Source organism: Hevea brasiliensis, chromosome 6 (assembly GCF_030052815.1).
Source record: "Hevea brasiliensis isolate MT/VB/25A 57/8 chromosome 6, ASM3005281v1, whole genome shotgun sequence".
Lineage (NCBI taxonomy): Eukaryota > Viridiplantae > Streptophyta > Magnoliopsida > Malpighiales > Euphorbiaceae > Hevea > Hevea brasiliensis.
This window is the reverse complement of record NC_079498.1, coordinates 98,113,084-98,137,933: the sequence shown is the minus strand read 5'-3', so window position 1 is coordinate 98,137,933 and position 24,850 is coordinate 98,113,084. Positions and strand designations below refer to the sequence as shown.

General features: G+C 32.8%; 1 protein-coding gene across 16 annotated transcripts; it reads left to right on the top strand.

Moving 5' to 3' along the window:
* The first annotated feature begins 421 nt into the window (after positions 1 to 421).
* LOC110644711 (transportin MOS14) lies at positions 422 to 23,163 on the top strand. 16 transcript variants are annotated; one of them, XM_058148686.1, is made up of 24 exons: positions 422 to 660; positions 2,500 to 2,598; positions 2,816 to 3,040; positions 3,164 to 3,283; positions 3,502 to 3,585; positions 3,674 to 3,733; positions 8,088 to 8,216; positions 8,324 to 8,385; positions 8,535 to 8,591; positions 13,676 to 13,799; positions 14,488 to 14,622; positions 16,092 to 16,172; positions 16,772 to 16,885; positions 17,053 to 17,132; positions 17,383 to 17,518; positions 17,956 to 18,105; positions 19,244 to 19,329; positions 19,695 to 19,882; positions 19,987 to 20,079; positions 20,200 to 20,387; positions 20,522 to 20,633; positions 21,010 to 21,167; positions 22,082 to 22,198; positions 22,420 to 23,163. In XM_058148686.1, exons 1-24 carry the CDS (start codon positions 433 to 435, stop codon positions 22,642 to 22,644), a joined length of 3,051 nt encoding a protein of 1,016 aa, XP_058004669.1. In that variant the 5' UTR covers positions 422 to 432; the 3' UTR covers positions 22,645 to 23,163. The 16 variants fall into 16 exon arrangements, 8 of the variants coding, with proteins under 8 accessions (XP_058004669.1, XP_058004667.1, XP_058004666.1 ...); XM_058148684.1 differs by having other exon boundaries at positions 20,152 to 20,387; positions 22,426 to 23,163; XM_058148683.1 differs by having other exon boundaries at positions 20,152 to 20,387.
* The last annotated feature ends 1,687 nt before the right edge of the window (positions 23,164 to 24,850 follow it).

The following is a 24,850-nucleotide window of genomic DNA, read 5'->3' as shown; positions in this document are numbered from 1 at the left end:
GCTTCCGCCATCCCTACTCTCTCTTCAGATTTGTTTTTGGGCCTTGAGACCCAAAGCACAATGGTCCGTAAGTGGAGGGATTTTTAGGCCCAGTTTACTAGCTGAACAGAAACACCACCAGTAGCGAAACAGCAACTGGGGAGTGGAGCGAAAATCCGAAAAAGGATATCCACCGGCTGATCTCATTCATGTTTCATCCAAAGCCTAAGGCCACACTCACACTACCCACTGCCCACTCAAGAATGGTCATCCGTCGGAACCATGTCTCTCTAACGGCTGTTTGATGAAAGCTCAATCAGCATCGTCAGGCCCAAGCTTCGCTGGGGGAATTACAGGGCTCCGTCTCTGGATGATTGTTATTATTATTATTATTATTATTATTATTATTATTCCTTTTTAAAAGGAAGTGAAAAAAAAATAAAATTGAAAATTATGGACTTGCAAATCAAGGTAGCCCAAGCCGTTCATGTCCTCAATCACGATACTCAGTCGTGTAACCGCGTGGCTGCCAATCAATGGCTGGTTCAGTTCCAGCAAACCGACGCTGCTTGGGAGGTCGCCACTTCTATTCTTACCTCCGATCAGCTTCATCTCCATATCCAGCCTTTCTTATCCCATTTTGAAATCGAGTTCTTTGCTGCCCAGATTCTCAAGCGAAAGGTTCTTCTTCTATCCTTTTTCAATTGCTGTGCACTGTAATTTTTTTTCTTTATTTAGATACCATTTCTGTTCCTAAGTAATGAGAGAGGGTTTAAGGGTTGGAAATAGCCCAAGTGACTAATGATTCTCATTTCAATTAGATGCTTCACTTTATTCTGTTATGATCTTTTGACACTACTTATATACTGTAGTTTTGTTCTGGTAAATTATCTTGGTAATAGGTTAGTAATTGCTTCCATTGGTATCAATTGGCTATTGTAAAATTTGTAATGAATAAATGAAATTTTGGTCTGGAGATCACTTTTTGACTGTCTGTCTTTTGGAAAGATCAATCCATATTTTGCCCTTTTTGAATTTGAGATTTTCATGGATAAACTCACAAAATGGGGATGGATGGGGCAATGCAACTGTTATGCCAAGTTACTTGTCTGAAACTCAGAGGTCAGCACCTAGGTCCCGTTTGAGGTTGAGGTTGGAAGGCCTTTTTTTTTTTTGGGAAAGCAAAATTTTAGGTGGCGTTGAGAAAAGCTTTTTGGGAAAAAGTTATTTAGTTGTTATGGAGTTCCCATGATTAAAATATGTTAAATTTAATTTTATACTAACTTTTAATATTCTCAAGCTAACATACGTAAGCAAGTGTAAGTGTGTGTGTGTGTGTTGGGGGGGGGGGGGGGGGGGGGGGGGGGGGGGGGTGGGGGGGGTGGGAGGGGGGAAACACTAGATTGCGTTTGGCTATATGAATCAATTTTTGCATTCAGCTTTATTTGAGGCCAGTTTTGCATCAATATTTAAAAATTGTAAATTTTTTAATACTACTTCTCTCGATGTGTTTTCATCCCTTTAGTTTTGTTAGAATAAAAACGGATGGCATGGTGTGCTCAGTTTGGTTAGAATTCAAAGGTAAACTGATGGTTTGCATAAAATAGATGCTTGGTGTGTGATAGATGCAAAGGATGAATAACTTAAATCAATGTGGATAACTTGGATAGATAAGAGGTGGGATGGTTTGTTGATTAGAGCTTGGTTTTCACTGATGGGAGGAAGAGGGATGATGTAGCTAGCTAACCCTAACCCTAAACAGGATGTAGATAAATTAGAGAATGTTAGGGAAGAGATAACAAAATGGTCTATAAACGAGCCAAATAGACTGAATTTCTGGTTACACAACCAGGAAAATAGATACCAATAAATTGGTTCTATTAATTTATGAGCTTTGCCTTTAAATTGAGTATTCCAATCCTGTTTATAGCATAAAATCCTAATTGAAATAGGTCTTGAGCATAAAATCCTAATAAAATTGTGACTTAACTAAAATAACATAACAAAAGATTACGAAAAGGCATAAATAACCCTAATTTGAGAATCACCATAGTAGCATGAATAGTAACGTTAACAATAACTTTAAAATTTCTAAAATCTATTCCTTCGGTGTGGAAAGAACATGGTTTTGATGAGAAACTTGGATATGTTGGTCATAATGCTTGAGAAATCCAATTGCTTTTGTTTTGGTTTCCATTCTGCTAATATGGAATATATTTAGTTGATTCTCAACAAATGTTAATGGCCAATACGAACAACTGAAGTGAAGCTGAATTCTTTGGTCCACCGCTTAGGTGCTCATCTTAACTCTGATGTTGGGCTTGTATGGGAAGTGCCAGGATGGGAATAGAAGATGCTTTGCTTGGATTTTGTATTTTATATGTGCTTGAATCAGCATGACCATTTATTTGTTCAGAAGTTTCATATTCAACTCTCGCCAAGTCTTTTTGCTTCCTCATTCAACTTCCTTCATATTTAAACTACTGCATTATGATTTTTGTATATTGTTTCACACTGCAGATCCAGAGTGAAGGATATTACTTGAAGTTAGGAGTTAAAGATGCTTTGTTAAATGCTCTTCTTGTGGCTGCCAAAAGATTTAGTTCGGGCCCTCCCCAGGTGCTTCAATTTTGTTCCTTCCAAATAGGTCACTGCTGGTGCTCCATAAATTGGAACAAATGCTGCAGGGCTATAAGAATAATTGGACTGGGTGTTAGAAATCCAATGTTTTTTTTTTCCCTCTCATTAGTGCCGCTTTTATGAAGTGAATCGGAGTTCCTTTTTCTTTTTTTCCCCTTTCTTTGCTTTCTGAGTTCTTGTGCTATCTTAATGACAGCTTTTGACACAAATATGTCTTGCACTTGCTGCGCTTATACTTCGTGCTGTTGAGCATGGAAAACCTATTGAGCAGCTCTTTTACAGCCTTCAGACTCTGCAGAACCAGGATGATGGTAATGTTGCTGTTCTAGAGATGCTTACTGTTCTCCCAGAAGAAGTTGTTGACACTCAAAATACTGATAGTCATATTAGTCCAGCCCATAGAAGCCAGTACGGCCAAGAGGTTTACTTTCGTTCTTTTTTACATTAGCACATATGTATCATTCTACCATCCACTGTTTTATTTTTGTTTTGCTTTGAAGCTTTGTATCTCCCTACTCATTTGTCCTTTGGTAACTTAATGCAGCTTCTCTCACATACTCCTACGGTGCTTGAATTCCTGCTGGAGCAATCTCAAAAAACATATGATGGTGGTGTTCAACTGCATGAAAATAATAGAAAAGTTCTCCGCTGCTTACTCAGTTGGGTAAGACGATGGTTGAAAATTGTGTCAAATTGCCATTTTCATAGATGCAGTGTTGTAGGTGCTATTTTTAATGTCATGAAATGATTGATTATTGCTGTCCATTGTAGTGAATTTTTACTAAAATAATTTCAATTTGCATAAAAGCAAGGATTTCTGAAGAATTTGTCTTTCACCTCAATAGTTCATTATAATTCTTATTTTCTTGTTCTTGAATGCAGGTACGAGCTGGGTGCTTCTCAGAAATTCCACGAGGCTCACTGCCAACACATCCACTTCTAAATTTTGTATTCAACTCTTTGCAGGTATACATAATTGCCTCTTGAGTTAACTTAAATTGTTTGAGATTGATAGCGTTCATGCAGGAAAACTTTTTGGCCATGGCGGTTATAGGTTTTAGCTTCATTTGACCTGGCAATTGAAGTGCTTGTTGAACTTGCAAGTCGACATGAGGTATGTTTATGCCATATAATAGATCATCATCCATACATTTTATCATTCAAAAGAAGACATTTATGTTATTGTTTGTTTATGTGCTTAGTATAATGATCAGTTGGCATTTGAAGAGGGCTTTATATTTTAAATATTTTAGGTTAAGTAGGACTAGAGTATATCACTATATGTTATGACATGCAATACCATTAAATCTGGAGATGTGGATAATGGTAGTCAAATTTGAAGGTCAAGAAATATCCAAGTAAATCTGGGTACCGTGTATCCATTATCAATAGAGAAAAGAGGTTTGGTATGATCTTGTCTATATAACTAGAGTGGGATAGAAAAAATTTAGTGATGGCACTGGTATTTTGTGTGATCATCATAATAGAACAGAAAGGTGGCTGCAAGATTTAAGGTTTGTTTTAGTTAATATGAATCTTATGAAGTAATGGTCTATTGGTATAGGCAGCAAGCAACTCAAGAAAAATCAGTTTCAAATATTTTCTAGCTTTTGGAGTACCTTGGAAAAAAAGAATTTTCTTTCAATAAAGAAACTATTAAAGTGTTTGCACTTATAAGAATGTCATATGTTGTTCATTTGTAGTTGAATATAACTAAAAATTATACAAAAAAGAGTAAATTTGGACTTTCATTGGTTGGTGGAGGTGGCCACCGATGCTATTGATGATTGGAGATGATTGGCAGTGGTTGGTGTACTAATTAGTATGTGGCTATTGAAAAATGACTGTGTTTCACTCGTTTGAAAACATGGAATCATTTTCTTTAAAAATGCCTTAGCTTTTCTTTTGGTAACCAAAACAATTTCCTAAATGCTCCAAAAGTAGGAATTTGTTTTCCTTAAAATATTTTCTATGAAACAAAAGGAGCCTTAGTTTTTAATGGAGTCCAAACTCCGAATTCTTAAAGGCTTTGGGGTAAGCTTTTTATACTTTAAAGTTTAGCACACTACTTTAAGTCTATAAATAACTTTTCTTGTAATGCTTATTAATTGGTTTTCTGTTGAATATAACTGTAGCAACTGCACTTTGTTGGATTTTGTGATGCCAACAGGAAAATTAGATGCAACGCCTAATTTAGTTTAGGCGTGTTTCAAGTCTAAACTCTTCTATTTTACTGTTCACAATGTTTTGCACTTTAGACTGCGCCACAATCTTCTATTTCTTGTTTAATTTGCTACTCAATATCCCAATCCTATCTATTTCTTGTTTAATTTGCTAATCAATGTCTCAATCCTAACCGGATATGAATCTCACCTTATATAGGTTGATTGTTAAATAGGGAGAATTGCCTTCGTTTTGTTGATAGCTTTTGGATAAAAAAAGAAAAAAAATCAATTGTGTTAATGTGAAGATCATTTTTATTAGTTTTCTGAAGTTAGCTTGTTGAATAATATTTGATTGAAGCGATATATTGTATGCTTGCATGTTCATACTGCGTTTTCAATCTGATATTGATTTCTAATTTACTAATTGTTGGTAAAAACATTTAGCATAGTTGGAAATTGTTAAGGACTTTGAGAATTATGATTTATTTAGTAGTTATGGCTTGATATATCATGCATGCAAGTAGGGTGTGCGCGTTTCCTAATTCTCCCTAGCCGGACTGAAAAGAATCAAAACCAAAAAAGAACCAACTCTGTAGGAACTGAACCAAACTGTACCATCCCAAAATGAACTTATTTTACTATTTTGGTACAATTCTTTTTCTTTATCAATACCGAAAGGAGAATCGTATCGAACCTGTACCGAACCATATTGAACCGAAGAACTGAAATCATAACCAATTTTGTACATATGTTTGTCAATATAATTAATTATATATTTATATGCAATTAAAAATCTAATATGTAATATATATATAATTACACTTATATTTGTATGTAATCTATAATAAATCTATTCAAACCTTATACCATTTGTTATGCTCTTCAATTTTCTTAATTATAATTATAATTATAAATGTATTAAATCAAATAAATTGAAATTATCTTTAGTTATGCTTCATTCATAGTTAAATATTCTAATTATTTTATCATGATAAGATACAGAACATTATGAAACAATAATTGTAAATCTTGAACACATATTAAATTACATAATTAAATGATTTATTAAAATTAATTAAGTGATTAAATCCATCATGTGATAAAATTTAGTAAATTACCATTGAGAATAAAACAATAAATTGAATGAATATATTTTATAAGTTTTATTATAATTTAATGAAAAATATGGAAAATATTGCATTACTACAATTAGTAATTAGATATATTTTATAAATGATTATTAAAATAAATCCAGTTAAATTTCAATATATAAAATTATTTTGTAAAAAAACAAATTTTAAATTTTAATTGGAATTTTAGATTTTAAACAATAATATTTTTTAATAAAAAATAATTAAAATAAAATTTTCATAATAATAAATTTATGGACTATTGGATAAAAAAATCCAAAACTTTTAGGGTATTCACAATTGTAAAAAAAAAAAAAAAAAAATTGTGTGTATTATAGTTGAATCTTGGTTAGTTATCACAATTGTAGCTAAAGAGACTAAATTGAATTTGAGAAATTTAATGGTGAATTGCAATATAGTGCTTAAAATTTTATTTGATTAATAAAATAGTCCATTGATTTAAGTTGTACATTTAAATATTTTTTATTTGTTATATAAAATATATTTATAATATAAAATATATTTATATATTTATTTTTAATTGAAATTTTATGCTAAAAATTTATTTTTATTAGTTAAAATATATTTTAATATAATAAACATTTAAAAAATAACACAATAATAAAGTTATCACAAAATAATTATACTGTAAGATTTTTTTTCCAGTTATTAATTACGTAAAGTAATCACATTATAATAAAACAACCATTAAAGTTACAGACTATACATATGTCATACAATCAATCATCCAAATAGTCTGTAATTTTGCAAATTAAAATAGCAATTAATTTTTCTAAAATTATATTAATTGCTCATCAGTTTAAAAAGATTAATATACCTGACAATAAACGAATGATACAAAAAAAATTTGCGTAATTACTTTGTGTAATTGACAACTGGAAAAAAATTTACAGTTTAAATCAATGGACTTTAGTATTATGTAAAAAGTTGTTGTTTTATTACAATATGATTACTTTGCTTAATCGACAAATGAAAAAAAATTTTACATTGATTATTTTGTTATTACTTTATTATTATGTAATTTTTAAATTGTTTATTACATTAAAATATATTTAAATCAATAACAATAATTTTTTAGTGTGAAATTTCAATTAAAATTAATATTAAATTTATTTTATATTATAAATATATTTTATATAATAAATAAAAAAATATTTAAATATAAATTTTAAATCAATATACTATTTTGTTAGTCAAATAGAACTTTAGGGACTATGTTGTAATTTGTTGTTAATTTTCTCAAAATTCAATTTAGTCCCTTTGGCTACAATTGTTACAACTAACTAAGATTCGACTATTATACGCAAAATTTAAAGTTTTGGCTACAATTGTGAATACTCCTAAAGTTTTGAATTTTTTTGCCCGATGAGCCTAAATTTATTTATATCAACAAAAAAAAAATTTGATATATTAAAATTTTATAGCACAATAAATAGAGAAAATTTTATATACTTTTTGCAACATAAAAGATAATAAGATCAGAAATAATTAAACAGTGCAAGTTAACAAACTCATAATATAAATTATTGGCACTATTTGTTACTCAAATTACGAGTTAGGGAAGTGGGGAAACATTCATCTTTCTTTGCAATTGTCACAGGTTTGACTCTCAGTGCAAAGTCAAGTTCCCAGCTAATAGTTATTAATTATTTTATATTTAAAATATAATTTATATTTTTTACATAATAATATGATAAATGTAATTCAGTTTAGTGGAAGAAAAATATGTAAAATTCTGGTATAGTTCGCATGGCAGGTAGCTTTGAAGCCTGCCATCTGCCGTGCTGATGCAGTTTCGACTCTATAAAAATTTTCAGGAACTGAGGCTCGAACTGGAACCGAAGTTTTGGTTCAATTCTAATTAGCTTTCATTTAGTTCTAAGTACCTTTGGTTCTGGTTTTGAGGGGGAGGAAAAAAAAAAGAACCAAGGTTTGGTTCGGTTCTGGGGTTTCCCAAACCCCTAACCAAACCAAGCCCACTCCTATATGTAAGTCCTTGAGTAGGCATGTGTTTAAATATGTATAAGGTATGCCATCATAAAAGAAAAATAATCATGGCCTCTGTTATTTGTAGGGTTTAAGTTATCTAGGGATTTTTCACTGATTTTTATTAATCATTTTAATCTACTTTTAATTGTGCAATCTTTTGTAGGGGCTACCTCAGGTTTTGTTATGCAGAGTGCATTTTCTTAAAGACACACTCCTTCTACCAGCTCTCAGTAATGGAGATGAGAAAGTAATCAGTGGTCTTGCATGCTTGATGTCAGAAATTGGGCAGGCCGTAGGTTTTTTTTTTAATATATTATTATTAGTTTTTGTTTCCTGACATCTTTACCGTATGCTTTTCCTTATTAGCTTTATGACTTTTTTCTTTTTAATTTACACTAGGCACCGTCTCTGTTTGTGGAGGCAAGTGTTGAGGCACTTGCATTGGCAGATGCACTGTTGAGGTGATATTTTAATCTTTAAAATTTTTTCATTTAAGCTTCTGAGGTGCATAGGATTAAGCTCCACAAAAATTTTTGGTTGCGACTACATCAGTGGCTCTCTTTGCCATGTACTTTTTCTGTGTATGCCTAATTAGTTCCCATTGTAGCAGCTGTGTGGCATTTCCAAGTGAGGATTGGGACATTGCAGACTCAACATTGCAATTTTGGTATTGTTATTCATTTATTTATCTATTAGTTTATGTCAATATAGCAAGCAAACAACACACCAATACAAGTAATTAGCAAGCAAACAATACAAGTAATTAGTGATATTACATTTATTCTCATGTATGTTGCTGTGTGAAGTCATTTAGTTAAAATATCTAAAGGTCATTAGGATGCATTATAATTTCAGAATCAATTAAGCTTGTTTTAGGGGCTGCTCAAGAATTATAGAACCAGTTTAATTCAGCATTGGACCAACTTTGAATTGTGCCCATAATCAATTCATTGACTGATAATTAATTATGGTCCAATTGTACATGCATTAAAATATTAATCTGTTGGATCAATCTGTTGATTTTGATCTGATTTGTAAAGAAATACAAATTATAGTAGTCTTGGGCCCATGATTGCAAATTTTTTATAAGGATCATAAACAAATTGTATTAGATTGGTGAAGCCTATAGGCCAAGGATTTGGATAATTCTTGTAATTTCTGGATGAAGAATGGTTCAAGCTTGTCTTTATTAGGCATCAATTGTGGACCTCACACGAGAATTATCTAAATTATTAGAATAAGAATAGCTCCGAAAGTTCTTTCTCACAGTAACACATATACATACACACATGAAGAGAGAAAAATGAATAACAAATAGTTTTCTATGGTTAGGCAAGTGTGCTTACATCCATGGACAATTGGCTGTTTTTCTACTATATATATATATACTCAACTCAACTCAACTAAGCCTTTATCCCAAAAATTTGGGGTCGGCTATATGGATTCGTTTTTTCCACTCTGAACGATTTTGGGTTAAATCCTCAGAAATGTGTAATGCTTCTAAATCATGTTGTACTACTCTCCTCCAAGTCAATTTAGGTCTACCCCTTTTTTTCTTTCTATCCTCTAACCTAATGTGCTCTACTTGTCTACATGACCAAACCACCTCAATCTCCCTTTTCTCAACTTATCTTCAATTGGCACCACTCCTACCTTTTCTCTAATACTCTCATTACGGACTTTATCTAGTCTAGTATGGCCACTCATCCACCTTAACATTATCATCTCTGCAACTCTTATCTTAGATGCATACACTCACTACCATATAACATAAAATTTCCTTTTAATTTATTGGGAATCTTACGATCACATAAAACACTTCAACCATCTTAATCCTATGACTAACGTCCTCCTCACATTCCCCATCTACTTGAAGGACTGAGCCTAGATATTTAAAGTGATTACATTGGAAAAGTACCACTCCATTCAAACTAACTCCTTCCCTATTACCAGTTTGGCCTTCATTGAACTTGCAATGCATGTATTCTGTTTTCGTTCTACTTAACTTAAAACTTTTTGACTCTAGAGTACTTCTTCAAAGTTCTAGCTTCCTATTAACTCCTTCTCGTGTCTCATCTATCAGAACAATATCATCCGCAAACATCATGCACCAAAGAATACTCTCTTGTATATGTTTCGTCAGTTCATCTAAACTAATGTAAAAAGGTAAGAGCTTATGGTATCCTTGGTGTAATCCAATTGAGATCGGAAAATCTAGTAGTTGCTCCTTCATACATATCTTTCAATACTTGTATGTACCTAATAGATACCCTCTTTTGTTCTAACACATTCCATAAGACCTTTCTTGGAACACTATCATAAGCCTTCTCCAAATCAATAAAAACCATGTGTAGATCTTTCTTCACATCTCTATATTTCTCCATCAAGCTTCTAATGAGAAAGATCGCTTCCATAGTTGACATGAAACCAAATTGATTGAGAGAGATAGAAGTATCATGGCGTGTCGATGCTCCACAACTCTCTCCCACAACTTCATAGTATGGCTCATGAGTTTAATTCCCTATAGTTTGAACAACTCATGTCTCCTTATTTTTAAAAATAGATACTAAAATACTCTTCCTACATTCATCAGGCATTTTCTTTGAGTTTAGAATCTTATTAAATAATTTAGTTAACCATGCCACTCCCACATCTCCCAAATACTTCCACACTTCAATTGGTATTTCATTTTACCACTTTCATTCTCTTAAGTGCTTCCTTTACTTCTAAAGATCGAATCCTTCTAGTATAATTTACATTTTTTTCTATTGTTCTATAATCTATATTCACGCTATTATCATTTTGACTATTATTAAAGAGATTACTAAAATAATTTCTCCATCTTTCTTTAATATCCTCATCTTTCACCAACATTTTTCCTTCTTTATCCCTAATGCACCTAACTTGATTGAGATCTTGACATTTCCTTTCTCTACTCCTTGCTAATCTATAAATATCTTTCTCCCCTTCTTTAGTTCCAAGTTTCTCATATAACTTTTCAAAGGCTTTTGCCTCTTTCTTTGCTATCTTGTACTGTTCATATGCCTCATTATTATCACATTTAGGTAATTTCTTATATCATTCCCTTTTTCTCTTCACTGTCTTTTGTACTTCCTCATTTCACCACCATCTCTCTTTTGAGGGTTGTCCATGTCCTTTAGACTCTCCAAGTATTTTTCTAGCTACTTCTCTAATCTTTGATGCCATCTGTATCCACATATCATTGGCCTCCATATCTAGCTTCCATACTTGCTCATTTTGAACTTCACTTGCTTTAATCCTTTGAACTCCGCCACTTTGTTACTATTTCTTGACCTTACTTGAATTGTTCCTAAACTTGACATCCAAGACCACCACTCTATGTTGACTTGTTAAAGCCTCTCCTGGAATGACCTTGCAATCCTTGCATAGAGCTCTATTTGTCTTCCTGGTTAAGAGGAAGTCGATTTGGCTTCTATGTTGCCCACTTTTGAAAGTCACTAAATGTGACTCTTTTTTATAAAGTAAGTATTTGTTAGTATTAGGTCGTATGCCATAGCAAAATCCAGGATGTTTTTTTCCTCCTCATTTTGGCCACAAAAACCAAAACCTCCATGAACATTATCATAACCTTGCCTATCACTTCTTACATGTCCATTAAAATCTCCACCGATGAAAATATTCTCTTCATTCGGTATGCTTTGCATTAAATCATCCATATCTTCCCAAAACCTTTGTTTACTCTCAGTCCTATTTGTGGGGCATAAGCACTAACTATATTTATTGTTTCTCCTTCTAGTACTAGCTTTACTAGTATAATTCTATCTCCTACTCTTTTCCTTGTTTCTCTCCATTATCCACTTCCTTACTTTTCTCTCCTACCCAGTTAGTCTCCTGAATGCAAGCAATATTCACCAGTCTCCTTTCCAAGGTATCCACCAGCGCTAGAAGTGATCCAACATTCCAAGTACCAAATCCTCCTCCTATCCTTCCTAATTGGTCTCCTTCTATGATATCTTCTATTGTTTTCTATGTCTATCTTGTGCTATTTGTTCTACTATGCATATTTATCACTTATATCATTTGAATCCATATCATCCTCCTCCTTTATCAGTTACTATATATATATATATATATATATATATATATATATATATACTCTGGAGTTGTCTCTATATACAACTAGGATTAGGAAAACTCGTAATTACAAATAAGCCCCCATGATAAAACTGCTTTTGACTTCGAGTGGAAAATGCATTCAATTTCGCCTCCTATTTGAGTAAGGCTGGAAAGGGCAGGTTTATTTCATAGGATGTAAAAAGTGAAGGTCTCTCCAGTCTTGCTCTTCCTCTTGCTAGGCGAGGCGCCAGTCTTCTTCATCTAGCTGCATTGCATCAATATGGATCAAATAATCCATTGGGTGTACATTCAGAGATGGATAAAATTGCTTTTTACCCATCTAGGTTTTTTTCTCAGTTGGTTAGCTGGTTCAATTTGTTATGTAATTTTGCTAGTCATGGGTTAGCCCACTGGTGGATTGAGCTTGACGCTTCCATTCCTTCAATTCATGCCGATTGATGTTCCCATAGTAATCTAATCAATTCTTAAAAAATATATTATATTACCTTCATAATAATAACTAGGTTACGGTTAGACCTTGAAAAATTCATTACATTGATATATATCAAACTTAATAAACCACTTTTTACCTATATTCACAAGTTTAGCCTTTCCTCACTGGGGCATGAGGCAACTCTCTCTAAGGAACTCAGCAAAATAGCTCTGTAACTTCGGGAGAAGGGGTGCCTCCTCACAAAGGGGACCCTATAGCTTACTTAAGGTGGAATTGGCGAGTGAAGCGGAAGATTAAGGCTAGGAAAGAACTCTTCCAAAAGATATTCTAAACTGCTTTCTGGTCAATCCATGAGATCAAGCATGTAGGGATTTTAGGAAAGAGCAAGCCTTTCTACAGTGAAGGCAAGCAAATGATCTGACTTTTGCTGATTAGGATAGGATTTAATGGCAGGGATTGGTCCTAAAGGTGGGGCAATTTGGATGAAAGTTCACAAGTTTGTGCAATAAATAAAAATGAGGCTTAGGGAGAATTAGTCTCATCCAAGTGTTAAGTGCAGGAGTTGTGATAGGCAGCACTATTATTCTTTTTATTCGTCTTTGGAGACCACCTTCATTAGATGGAAAACTAACAGAAAGTAGGAACTTTTAGCAAAATATGTATTTGGTTGGGAGAGGAAATACTTTTTAAATATGCAACAATAATAATACCAAAAACTTCTTATTGTTGATCTCCAGCACCATGATTTGCCTTTTCCAGCACTAGTGATGGGTAGTGGAATACTTTGAACTTTTTGGTATGTTGGATTTGACTTTTTTGGGAAGGGCAAGAAGTTGTATATATTTGTGGCTTAAAAAGACCACAATGGAGGATGATACTTGCTTTCTTGAAAGAAATAAAACAAATACAAATATAAATACAAATACAAATAAAACCTTCATCAAAATGAAAGGATCTACAATCTCATTTTGTATGTGGTAAAAGATCCAAAAATAAAGCACAACAAAGAAGCCATGAACACTATTCTACCTGGAGGAAGCATGCTGCCAGTGGTCTTTAAAAGTTCTAGCATCATGGCATTCTTGTGTTAGAGTTAGTACTGATTTGGTTTGGAGGCTTCCATATGTGTTTATTACCGATTGTGCATTTGGCTCTTGATGAAAGCATGATAACAACAGATTCTTGAATGTCTTTTCCAGGTCTACTCTTGCAAGCTATATACTTGGTCCTGATTCAGAGACTGCAAAAAATGGGAAACATGCAGAAGACATGTTGTTTTCTGTTTTTTCAGCATTACTTGATGCTCTTTTATTGCGTGCTCAGGTTTTCTCCACTTTATCCATTATTTTCATTTTATCTTTTCTCCTGGGATCTGGATAGGTAGTTTGTGTTATCTATCAATTTAATGTCTCATTTGCTGTCAATGATTGTCTGGTAGATTTGTGACCTCCAAACCAGTAGTTTGATGTGTATGTTCTTTTGGGGGTACGGGGCATAGAAAACAGTATTCTCTTGCTACCATTGATATTGGAGACAATTTTGTAGAGTTTAGTTTCATTAAAGGAATCATGCTTACTAGTTCTGTCTGAACATTTAAAAATCTTAGTTCTGAAATGTTTACTTCAAAGAAACATTGATTATGTGCATCTGCGTTCTCGGGGGTAAAAGAGAGAGAGTTGGAAGTTGCTATTTTACTAGATTTATGTGTCAACGTATCTTAGTTTCATATGCAGTTGTTATATGTTTGATATAATACCTCATTTCCTGTTTTGTATTTTTCAGATAGGTAGCTTGAATTTCAATTAGGGGTTAGAGAGGCATTTAGAAAGAGGGCCTAATATCTTGGCATTTAATCTTTATGATCTAACAATGTGCACAAGCATGTATAGTTGAAGTGAAGGCCAGTGCACTAATGTATAAGATATGATCAGTTGTGTATCATTAGAGATTGCTTTCTATTTTTATATTCTTTCCCACAATCATATCTGTAATGAAACTTTGCTGCTGACAGGTTGATGAATCTATATTGAATGATGACAGTGGAATGCTTGACCTGCCTGATGGTCTTGTTCAATTCAGGATGAATCTTGCTGAACTTTTGGTGGATATTTGTCAGCTATTAAGACCTGTGACATTTGTGCAAAAGGTGCTTGTTTTAGAGAGTGTGCCACACGCAGACACAAATAACAACTTGTTCTGTGATGTGAAAAATGTGCACGTGTAGTTTTTGAGTATTGTAGTTCTTTGCTATGTATGGAATATTGACAATGCATAGTTTTGTTGTGTTCTTGTGGCCATGGATAATGTTGTGGGAAAATACTGCGGCTGACAACTGCTGGTTGAATGATTTTTGTGATTGCTGCATGGATGTTTTGTCGTTCCTGGCACATGGAAATATTTTTTCTTTCATCACTTTTTTGGCATTTATAACTCATGCTTATCATATAATGATCTGGTGAAGCAAGCCCAGCAAATATATTTTGTATTTGGAGACACAATTTTTGTTGGGATCATTTTGCTTATTTAATTTAATTTTTTCTGCCTAAATACTTATTTTCTTTGCCTTTTTGTTAAATAAGTAGCACCCATTTGGCGCCTTTCTCATTATAACTTTCATTTACTCAATAAGGAGAAAAGGTGGTGAGGCCGTGAGTGTCTGTGTGGGTATTCATCAGATACTAAGGGACACTTTAAAAGTTAAGTGCAAATCACTTTTATTTATTTATTTATTTTGATGTAGCTGGGGGTTAATAGGGTGAAGTGTAACTTTATGTCATGGTGGAAGTAGGAGGCAAATGTTAATCCAGAGAAATTGGTTTGGAGTATACAACAAGAATATAAGATGGATTGGTTCACCTTTTTTTCTACTTTCTTGTGTCTCTCTTTTCCCTCTCTTGTAAAGTTTTATTGCTTTTAATTTATTTTTGCACATAACTTGTGAGGTTTTCCAGAGCTTCTTGTTCTATTTTCTCATGACTCTTATTGATACTTGAAACTTTAGGTTTTCATTATTAGGTGCTTCTTTGGTATAATTCTTGTGTACGTAGGATAGTGTTTTCCTTCAATTCTTTTGGCCTTTCCATATTCAATCCAGTCTTCTCTGGTTAATTTAATCCAGTCTTATCTATACACTAGGGGGGGAAATGGAAACTGTGGCATGGATTGCAATCTAATGTTTATCACCTTGACCCAACCTATGTAAAGGATCACCTTTTTTTTAAGTAATATTTCACTGGGGATGCTGTGCTATTATTCTAGGTGTACACAATCCGTAAGTATTAGTGTGGATTAAAGACGAGAGTCATTTTGATGAACATTAATTAAGTACTCAATTCTTTGTATGTGAGTGTGTATTAGCAGAACAAAAGGCTAATCTTGGTTATTTTAGAGGATTGGTGATCCCATTTTAGGTTGTATGCTTTGAAAATCTCTCATTTCTTTCTTTCTACTGCTCCGGAAGAAGTTGCACATGAGATCTAAAAATCAATACAATGATCTAAAATATTAAAGTAGATGTTTCTTATTTGTTTTTCCTTGAATCCTTTTTGATGTTCATAGTTTTAGTTTATAATTGTCTATATGATAGATTATGATGTTTTAACTTTTCTGTTGTAGCTTTTCTTTGGTGACTGGGCATCTGCAAGTGTACCAGTACCTTGGAAGGAGGTGGAAGCCAAATTGTTTGCTCTTAATGTGGTCAGTGCAACACACTGCTATGGTCTTGCTATCATCTTCTTTGCGGTTGTTTTGCATACATCCATATTGATACCTGTCTTCCAAATTTTTTATGTGGGGTCATGTTGCATCCTTTTGATATTTTTCAATTAGGCTTTGTTCTACTTTGTAAACCTGGTTATTTATTTTTGTGGATTTCTTCACTCACACATTTTGGATACTGAAATGTGCCTATATTGATTAATAGATGTTAATATAAATTGATACATGAATGGATTTATTATCAGTCAATAGTAATTTCTAAGGAAGTTTAAATTTAGTGAAAAACTTGAATGAAACTTCATGTAAGTCTTAGGAGACATAATTCGTTTTCTCCAGGCATTCTTAAGACACAAGCTTTACGTATACTTATTTCTCTCATTTTGGATATTGAAATGTGCCCTATCCACTGCCAATTGCTTACCTGTGATGTGATATTGACTTGCAGTTGATTGCTTGCCTTACCCCTTATAAGAGCTTTGTTAGTCATTCAAATGTGTTTTTCTATGAGCTTACTAAATCACTGCATGTTGGCAATTCACAATTGTTCATATCATGATAGTGTACAAGTTGTGTTCCAGGTTTCTGAAATTGTTCTCCGGGAGGGCCAGACCTTTGACTTTTCAGTGATCATGCAGTTGGCAGCTATGTTGTCTAGCGGGCCTTCTGACAAGCTCAAGGGGTTTACGTGCATTGTATGTGAGATATTTCCCTTAAAAAATTTTGTTTTTCAAATTTAGACTTTCAGAGTAAACATCTGTTATACCATACTCCTGCTTTACTTAAAGAAATTTTGTATCCACTGGGAGATCCATTCATATCTAGTTCATTCTTATGTCTAAGAGACTCTTTTTCATTTTAGGTATACAGATCGCTTGCAGATGTTGTTGGCTCCTATTCCAAGTGGATATCTACTTTTCAAACTAATGCTAGGCCCCTACTGTAAGGATACTCTTTCACCGTGATTTATGATGTATGTTTATATTATCACATAAGCATGAATCTATATTTATTCTACTTCCTATCGTACAATTTTAAGCATCAGCTGTATGACATTCCCCTGTGGCACTTTTTTCATTATTTTCGTTTGTGCTTACCTTCTTAAGAAAGAGGTCCTTGTATGCATCGTATGACATCATTATGCCTGACATTCAATTCAAGTTTCCATCTTGTGCTGACTTGCTACTTTCAGATTATTTCTTGCAGCAGGGATTTCAGAGCCTCAGTCTTCAAATGCTTGTGCCTCTGCCCTGCGTAAGTTTTGTGAAGATGCTTCTGCTGTGATTTGTGAACCCTCAAGTCTGGAAATTTTGATGTGGATTGGTGAGGTAAAAGATTTTTTTTTTTAACATGTCACTTTTTTTTCTATCTTCTACATAATTTTTTTGGTGCTGAAAATAGTGAACGCACTACTTCATTAACTTGTTTCTAGTTACCTATTTTCTTTTTTGAAATTGATGTATTTGAGAAATTTATCACTATTGTTTGGAAATATTTTAGTGTTTCTGCTTCCTGATCGGGATATGAAGTTAACCATGATTCATTAACATGAATTAGTAAGACAAAAGTTCTAAGCGCTTGAGATCCTGGGCCTGAAGTGAACATGTCTGCATGCTATCTCTCAATACAATGTGAACACTAATTGTTTCGGGGCCCATATTAAATTTTTTTCATGTCTTTGTTAATGTGAACACTCATCTTTCTCATTGTGAAAAGGAAAAGGAAGAGTAAAGGAATATTATTTTCTTGTCTTCTGATTTCTCAGGCTTTGGAGAAGAGGCATTTGCCTTTGGAAGATGAGGAAGAAGTAGTTAGTGCAATTAGCATCATCCTTGGCTCTGTTCCAAATAAAGAGCTAAAGAACAACTTGTTGGCTAGATTGCTTTCTTCTAGCTATGATGCTATAGGAAAACTTGTAAGAGTTAAAATATTTTTTGTGGCCAATTATTATATTTATGTATCTGTTTTCTTCCAATTTCACACTTGCTGGCCTCTAGTTATTGGCTTTATCAACTGTTCTACTTTGCAAACATTTTCATGCTTACCTGTACATGCGGTGTTTATTCTTATTGAACAAAGCTTTACAAAGAGATATAGGGAAAGCATTTTCTTGTTTTATTCTTTCAAATATAGGCTTTTGAAACGGTAGATATCTAAACTGACTTTTTTTCCCTTTTTGGTTAAGTAACATGAATATTGCAAAATCATGCAAGTGAATTCTTGTATTTTGAAACTTTCTTCAATCATATGGTGTAACTATGTTTACCTTCATTATTAACTTCTTTGTTAATCAGTCAAACCTAACTACTATTGTTGTTCAGAAGTGGAGGTGATTTATGCAGCTTGGCAGGAGATATTTAGAATGAGGCATAAGCTTTCAATCTGTAGATGTGAATGTTTGCTTGGTTACAACAATCCTTTAAACACAAACTGAAATATTTCCTTTAGTATAAAGCCCTAAACAAAGCTGTATGAATAACAATCAATCTGGCTGAACCTAACTTGTTTGGAATTAAGGCTAGTTGAGTAGAGCTGCTTTGTACTCTACTATATGAAGTAATGATAGTTCATTTATTCTAGGAAAGGAAACATAAAAATTTGTTGATACCTCCTACATTTCATGACCTGGAGGGGGAAAATTTGACCATCAGTCATCTCCTATTTATATTGCTTAGTTTCTACTGAAATCTAGTTGATGTTTACCTGCTTGTTTAGCATTAAATTGCTAATAATATTTGTAATATTGGTAGAAGCGTTTGCAAATTGTTGAGGGATGGTAAATTGCGTTGGAAACATGTTGTAAAGACTAAAGAGAGTGATGACTTCTTGAATCCAGTTTGTGGAAGGTTTCTGAGTTAATTTCACCCTGTTATTGGAACACCTGCTTGGGGATTTTTTCCTGTCCTCCTCTTTCCCCTGTATTGTGACAATTAGGGGAGCTGTTTGCTGTTTTGTTGTTGATTTTGACATTGAAAATCTATATGTCCTTCATTTTCATTCATGTGTCACTATTCATTTTTCATACTACCATCAACCACTTGTTGTCTGTCCAGATTGAAGAAGATAATGATCATTCTTTTAGACAAAATCCAGCTACTTACACACAAATTTTGAGCTCTGCAGCAAGAGGATTGTACAGGTATGTGATTGAAACTATTGGGTTGGGTCGCTAGTGTGTATTTGCATAATTTACCACCTGTGCAAGCATGTCCTTTTATCTTATTTCTTCTTTGTGGGAAAAGAATGAAAATTCAATGTTATTGAAACTTGAGTAAAAGTAGTTGTGTTTCCTTTGTAAAGCATTGTGAACTTTCCAAACTATAAAAATAACTAGGAGATTACCACAGGAAAAAGACTTTGAACTGAAAGCACAATGAATTCAGGGATGAATTTTTTTTTATTATTATTAGTTTCAATAGAAACTGATCTTTTCATTGAGTTTGCAGTTGCACTCCATACTTGGTGACATTGTTTTGCTCTAACTCTAATCCTGTTTGGTTACAGGGTAGGAACTGTAATTAGTCATCTTGCTACACCTCTGCCATGTGTGCCTGGTGCAGATGATCCTATATTTGGACTGCTAACGGCTTTTTGGCCCATTTTAGAGAAACTATTTAGGTCTGAACATATGGAGAGTAGCAATTTATCTACTGCAGCTTGCCAGGCTCTTTCACTAGCGATTCAGTCCTCTGGTAATTGGAGTGTACTTTCATGTTTTTCTTAAGCACTCTGAAGTTCCATTAGTCTCCATGCAGTTTATATTGCTTTTATCCATAATTAAAGTTTCTTATTGCAGGGCAGCACTTTGTAATGCTATTGCCTAATGTACTAGATTGCCTATCAAGTAATTTTCTATCATTCCAAAGTCATGATTGTTACATTAGAACAGGTAATATAATCCCCTTTTTTTATTATGTGCTTTTTTGTAGAGCCCAGTTTACCATGTGTTTGTTTACTTTAGATTATTTATTTATTTTGGGGGATGGTGGGGGTGATGCGGGATCATCAGCTTCTGTTGTTATTGAAGAATTCAGCAATAGAGAGGAGTATGGACCCTTATTTGTCAAAATTTTTGAAAGATTTACGCAAGCATCTTCAGTAATGGGTCTTAATTCTTCATACATATGTGACCAAGAGCCAGATTTAGTGGAGGCCTATACAAATCTTGCATCCACATTTGTTCGAAGCTCTCGTAAGGTTTAGTATTCCTTTTTTGTTAGTACTGATAATTGTCTTTCTTCTCTTGCTTTTTAATAGAATTGGATAAATGAGTTTTAATGATACCCAAGGTAACAGATTTAACTAACTTGTCCAGCTATCTGGTATCTCAGGAAGTATTAGCTGCATCTGGTTCCCTTCTTGAAGTTTCCTTTCAAAAGGCTGCTATATGCTGTATGGCGATGCATCGTGGAGCAGCACTGGGAGCAATGTCATATTTGTCATGTAAGTCCAAGGAATTCTGCAAAGGATGCTGTCCTCTAAAATAAATTAGTTGAGCAATAAACCAAATTTGGCATTAATATGAACTGATGTTTTGTGACTTACATTCTCATTGTAATGAGGTTAATTTGGAAAATGTGGGACAAAAAATGCACTCCTGCTCTTGATAGACAATTTTTTGAGGAAGATGAGAATAAAATGAGATACTTTATGCAGGGTGGAAAATATATTTTTATTGTGTACGGCTTTCACAACACATCCTTAAACATGTAGCCTTTGTTGGTTTCGTTTGGAATTTGTGTTGATCTTATTTATATCTAGTTGAGGAATATGAATCTTCTTTGTTATTGACCCTTTTAGATGAATGTACATTTGTTAGGTTTTTTGGAGTTGAGCCTGACATCTTTATTGGAATCCATGAATTCTATTCCTGAAGGATCATATGGTGCCGTAACAATTCAGGTCATATCTCACAGTGGTGAGGGACTAGTATCAAGTGTGGTGTATGCTTTGCTTGGTGTTTCAGCAATGTCACGGGTATGCCTTCCTTCGCTAGTTTGTGTTGGCAATGAGCCTTTTTTTTAAAAAAAAAAAAAAGAAAGAAAGAAAACTCTTTATCTTCTATTTATTCTTGATTAAGGCACTTCATGATGTTATCATGGGCAAAATTACTTCCAGATTAGCCATATTTTACTTTAGGACATATGCAATGCAATAATTGAGTGCAACTCAAGGTGTATTTCTCTGAACTGTGAGAAAATATTTGCATGATTGGCAGTTTTAATAGCAGAAATGCATTGGAGTATAAATTTAACAAGGAGTTGGAACAAGACCGAACTTTCACTCTTGTTTATTTGTCCTGTTGGAAATAAATCCAATTTTAATCGATATGTTTCCACAGTGCACTAAAATATCTTTTTAGCTGTGAAAATATCACAGCATATGTTATCTTATTGCTATTGGTCATATAATCAGCTTTGGCTTGATATTTATTGGCAACTTTTTCTTCTCTAGTTTAATTTGCACAAATAAATATAACTTGTAAGCAAAAGATTTGTCCATTACCAAAGGTTATTGGTCACACCCAGAAATGAAGGTGGTGGCGTGTGATTCTTACAAATACAATCATGATCATAAAGAGAAGTAACCCAGATTTTCTCATGGATTTCATCAAATGTGCTACTGTGAAAATTCAACTTAGTTGGCTCGATATCCTAACTAGGCTACCCATCTTCCTTCGTAAATGAAAAGAGATTAAGCATGTAAAGAAAATATAAAAGAAGATTTTAGGGCTCACAAACATGGATTCGTCTCGTTCCATTTTAAAACACAGTGGATCTTCTATTTTTCTATGGTACATCAGAGGACCCCAATTGATGATTGGCTCTCACGTTGTTGTTTATCTTAAAGAGTACAGCGAATAATTATTATTTGGCCTCTTTTCCTGATAGGTTCACAAGTGTGCAACAATCTTGCAACAATTGGCCGCCATTTGCAGTTTTAGTGAGAGAACAACTTGGAAGACTGTTATCTGTTGGGAATCTTTGCATGGTTGGCTACATGCAGCGGTGTCTCTCTCTCTCTCTCTCTCTCTCTCTCTCTCTAACTTTTAAATCTGTTTGAGCTGGAAAAGTTTTGGAGTTGTCTGAAAGAAATATGCAAAATCCATTACGATCTTGAGCTCTTTTAAATGCATCATTGTCTAGCTGCCTTCAAATCTGTTTTGGGCTAAATTCCTACGTGTTTGTTCTTCAGTCTTCACAACATCTAACTATAGTCGTTACACCAGGTGCAGGCTCTTCCAGTCGAGTATCTAAAGCAAGGGGAAGCCGAAACTCTTGTGCCAATTTGGTTGGATGCTCTTGTTGGTGCTGCCTCAGACTATCTCGAGAGTAAGAGTTGCAATGGAGTAAAAAACAATTATGGGCATATGCAAGGGAAAGGTGGAAGGGTTTGGAAGCGATTAGTTCGAGAATTTGCTGATAGTCACCGTAATGTCCCATCCCAAATTTAACATAACTCGCATCAAACATAAGCTAATCCAGTCCACAGCTTCAAGAGCTGCTGAGCCTGTTGCTGCTAGTACTATCACAGTTGTAATTTGTTGGCTTGCTTTCAAGCTTGGAAAATCCTGGGGTCTATCTTTTGAGCAAAAGTCCCCACATTGTAATTACTCCCGTGGCCATATTTTTGTTTTCTGTACAGTTTTCTCCCAATCCCAATTTTTGTTAAACATCTCAAAAACCATGGTAGGAATATATATATATATATATATATATATATATATATACATTGTATGTTATCATCTCTAGCCGCATCTGTTGCAGATTTATACTTTCAAGTGAGAGTGAGAGTGAGAGTATAATTCTGCAACAACGGCGGCTAGAGATGATGACATTCAGTATACCTGGTAATAAATCAAAACTGTTTGTCATTGCAATCATTCATAGAACATTTTTTTGAGCTCTATGGATATTGGATAGCCACTCTTTGTAGATTATATCTCTATTTAATTAGCGTTGGAGATTATGCATTTGCTTTGTTCTTTATGATTTGATTCAAATGCCATTTATGCCTTGGGGGTAGGCAAATGCTATTGACCTGTTATGCAAAAGCTTGCAATTTAAAAAAAAAAATTGAAAAAAAAAATGAGAAGGGAAGTGAAGGAAGTAATATTAAAAAATTTAGGAATAATTGTAAAAAAAAATTTACTTTTTAAATTTTTACAAATTTACTTTATATTATAAAAATTGACTTTTTAACTCTTAATAATTATATCAATGTTTAGAAAATTGTTATCTTGTTAAGACGCAGTATAAGCACTATGTAAGCATAATTTAATTGCAGTCAATATAGGAGAGTAAGGTATACTTTTGAATGGAAAGAAAAAAAATATGTTTTATTAAATATGAGTGCCTTATATTAATATATATTTGATAAATATGCATTTAATCAATTCTTTAAAATAAAAATATGGATTAGAATATTTGAAGAGACTTAAGAATATATATTTTAAGGTAAAAATATATTATTTTAATATGTTAATATGAAAAGTAATATATATTATTAAAGTTGTATTTTTGTATGACGCTTACATAGCGTATCTGTTTATTGAGATAACAGTTTTCTTATTAGTGAGCTAAAATTGACGAGGGTTTAAAAATTTAAGATTTAATTGTTAATTTTCATAGTATAAGTATAATTGAAAAAATTTGAAAGTATGGAGTTTTTCCAATAATTATTCCAAAAATTTATAATTTTTAGATATTAATATAAAATTATTTAAATAACAAAAAAAATTATATAATCAATCCTAATTAATTTAAAATTAAAATTAAGTTTAACACCTATATGATGTTTAAATCTTTGATTTGGTAATGAAATTAGTATCACCTTTCACTCTCTTGTTCATCTATGCATGATAAGTTCAGTCTGCTTTGAGTTTTACTTTATTTTTAAGTCCAAAATGAAAACTTCGATCATTTATATTAGGGTAAAAATAAATGAATAAACCTTTCTATGAAAATTATACATGACTTGTAGAATATAAATTTATTTGTTGAAAATATAATTTATTATTGAAATAAAGGCTTAAAATGCCTGTATTATTTGACGTGTATATTAAATAAAAAAAAATATTTATACTTTTTTTAAATTATAAAATTAACAATTCAAAAACAAGAAAAAAAATTGATTTAAAACTCAATTATATTCTTGTCTTTATTAGAGAAGTTCAATTTAATCCTTTTAACTTTTTATCTAATTTAATTTAAAATTTTCAATTTAACTAGTCCAAAAATTAAAAAAGTCAAAAAATTAAATTTCTTAGGTTTAAATCAAGAAATTTAATTTTAAAATTAATAAATTGAGCTTCTTGATTTTTTATTTAAATCAATAAATTTAACTCATAAATTTTAATTTTTAAGTTAAATTAAGCTTAAATTAAAACTTTTGGATTAATTTAGACAAAATAAAAAATAAACTAAATTAAACTTTCTCGATAAGTATAAGTGCAAAATTGAACATTTTATAAAAAAAAAATAAATAAATAAAACAGCTAATCCAAATGTTTAGTTTATATCATGATTAATTTTTTTTTTTAATGTGTCATATGTATATAACATAAAATTGTGTCAATTATATCCTTAAAAAAATGGTCAATTATAATATATTTAAATAATATATTGATATAAAAGAAATCTCCGTCACACACACATGTG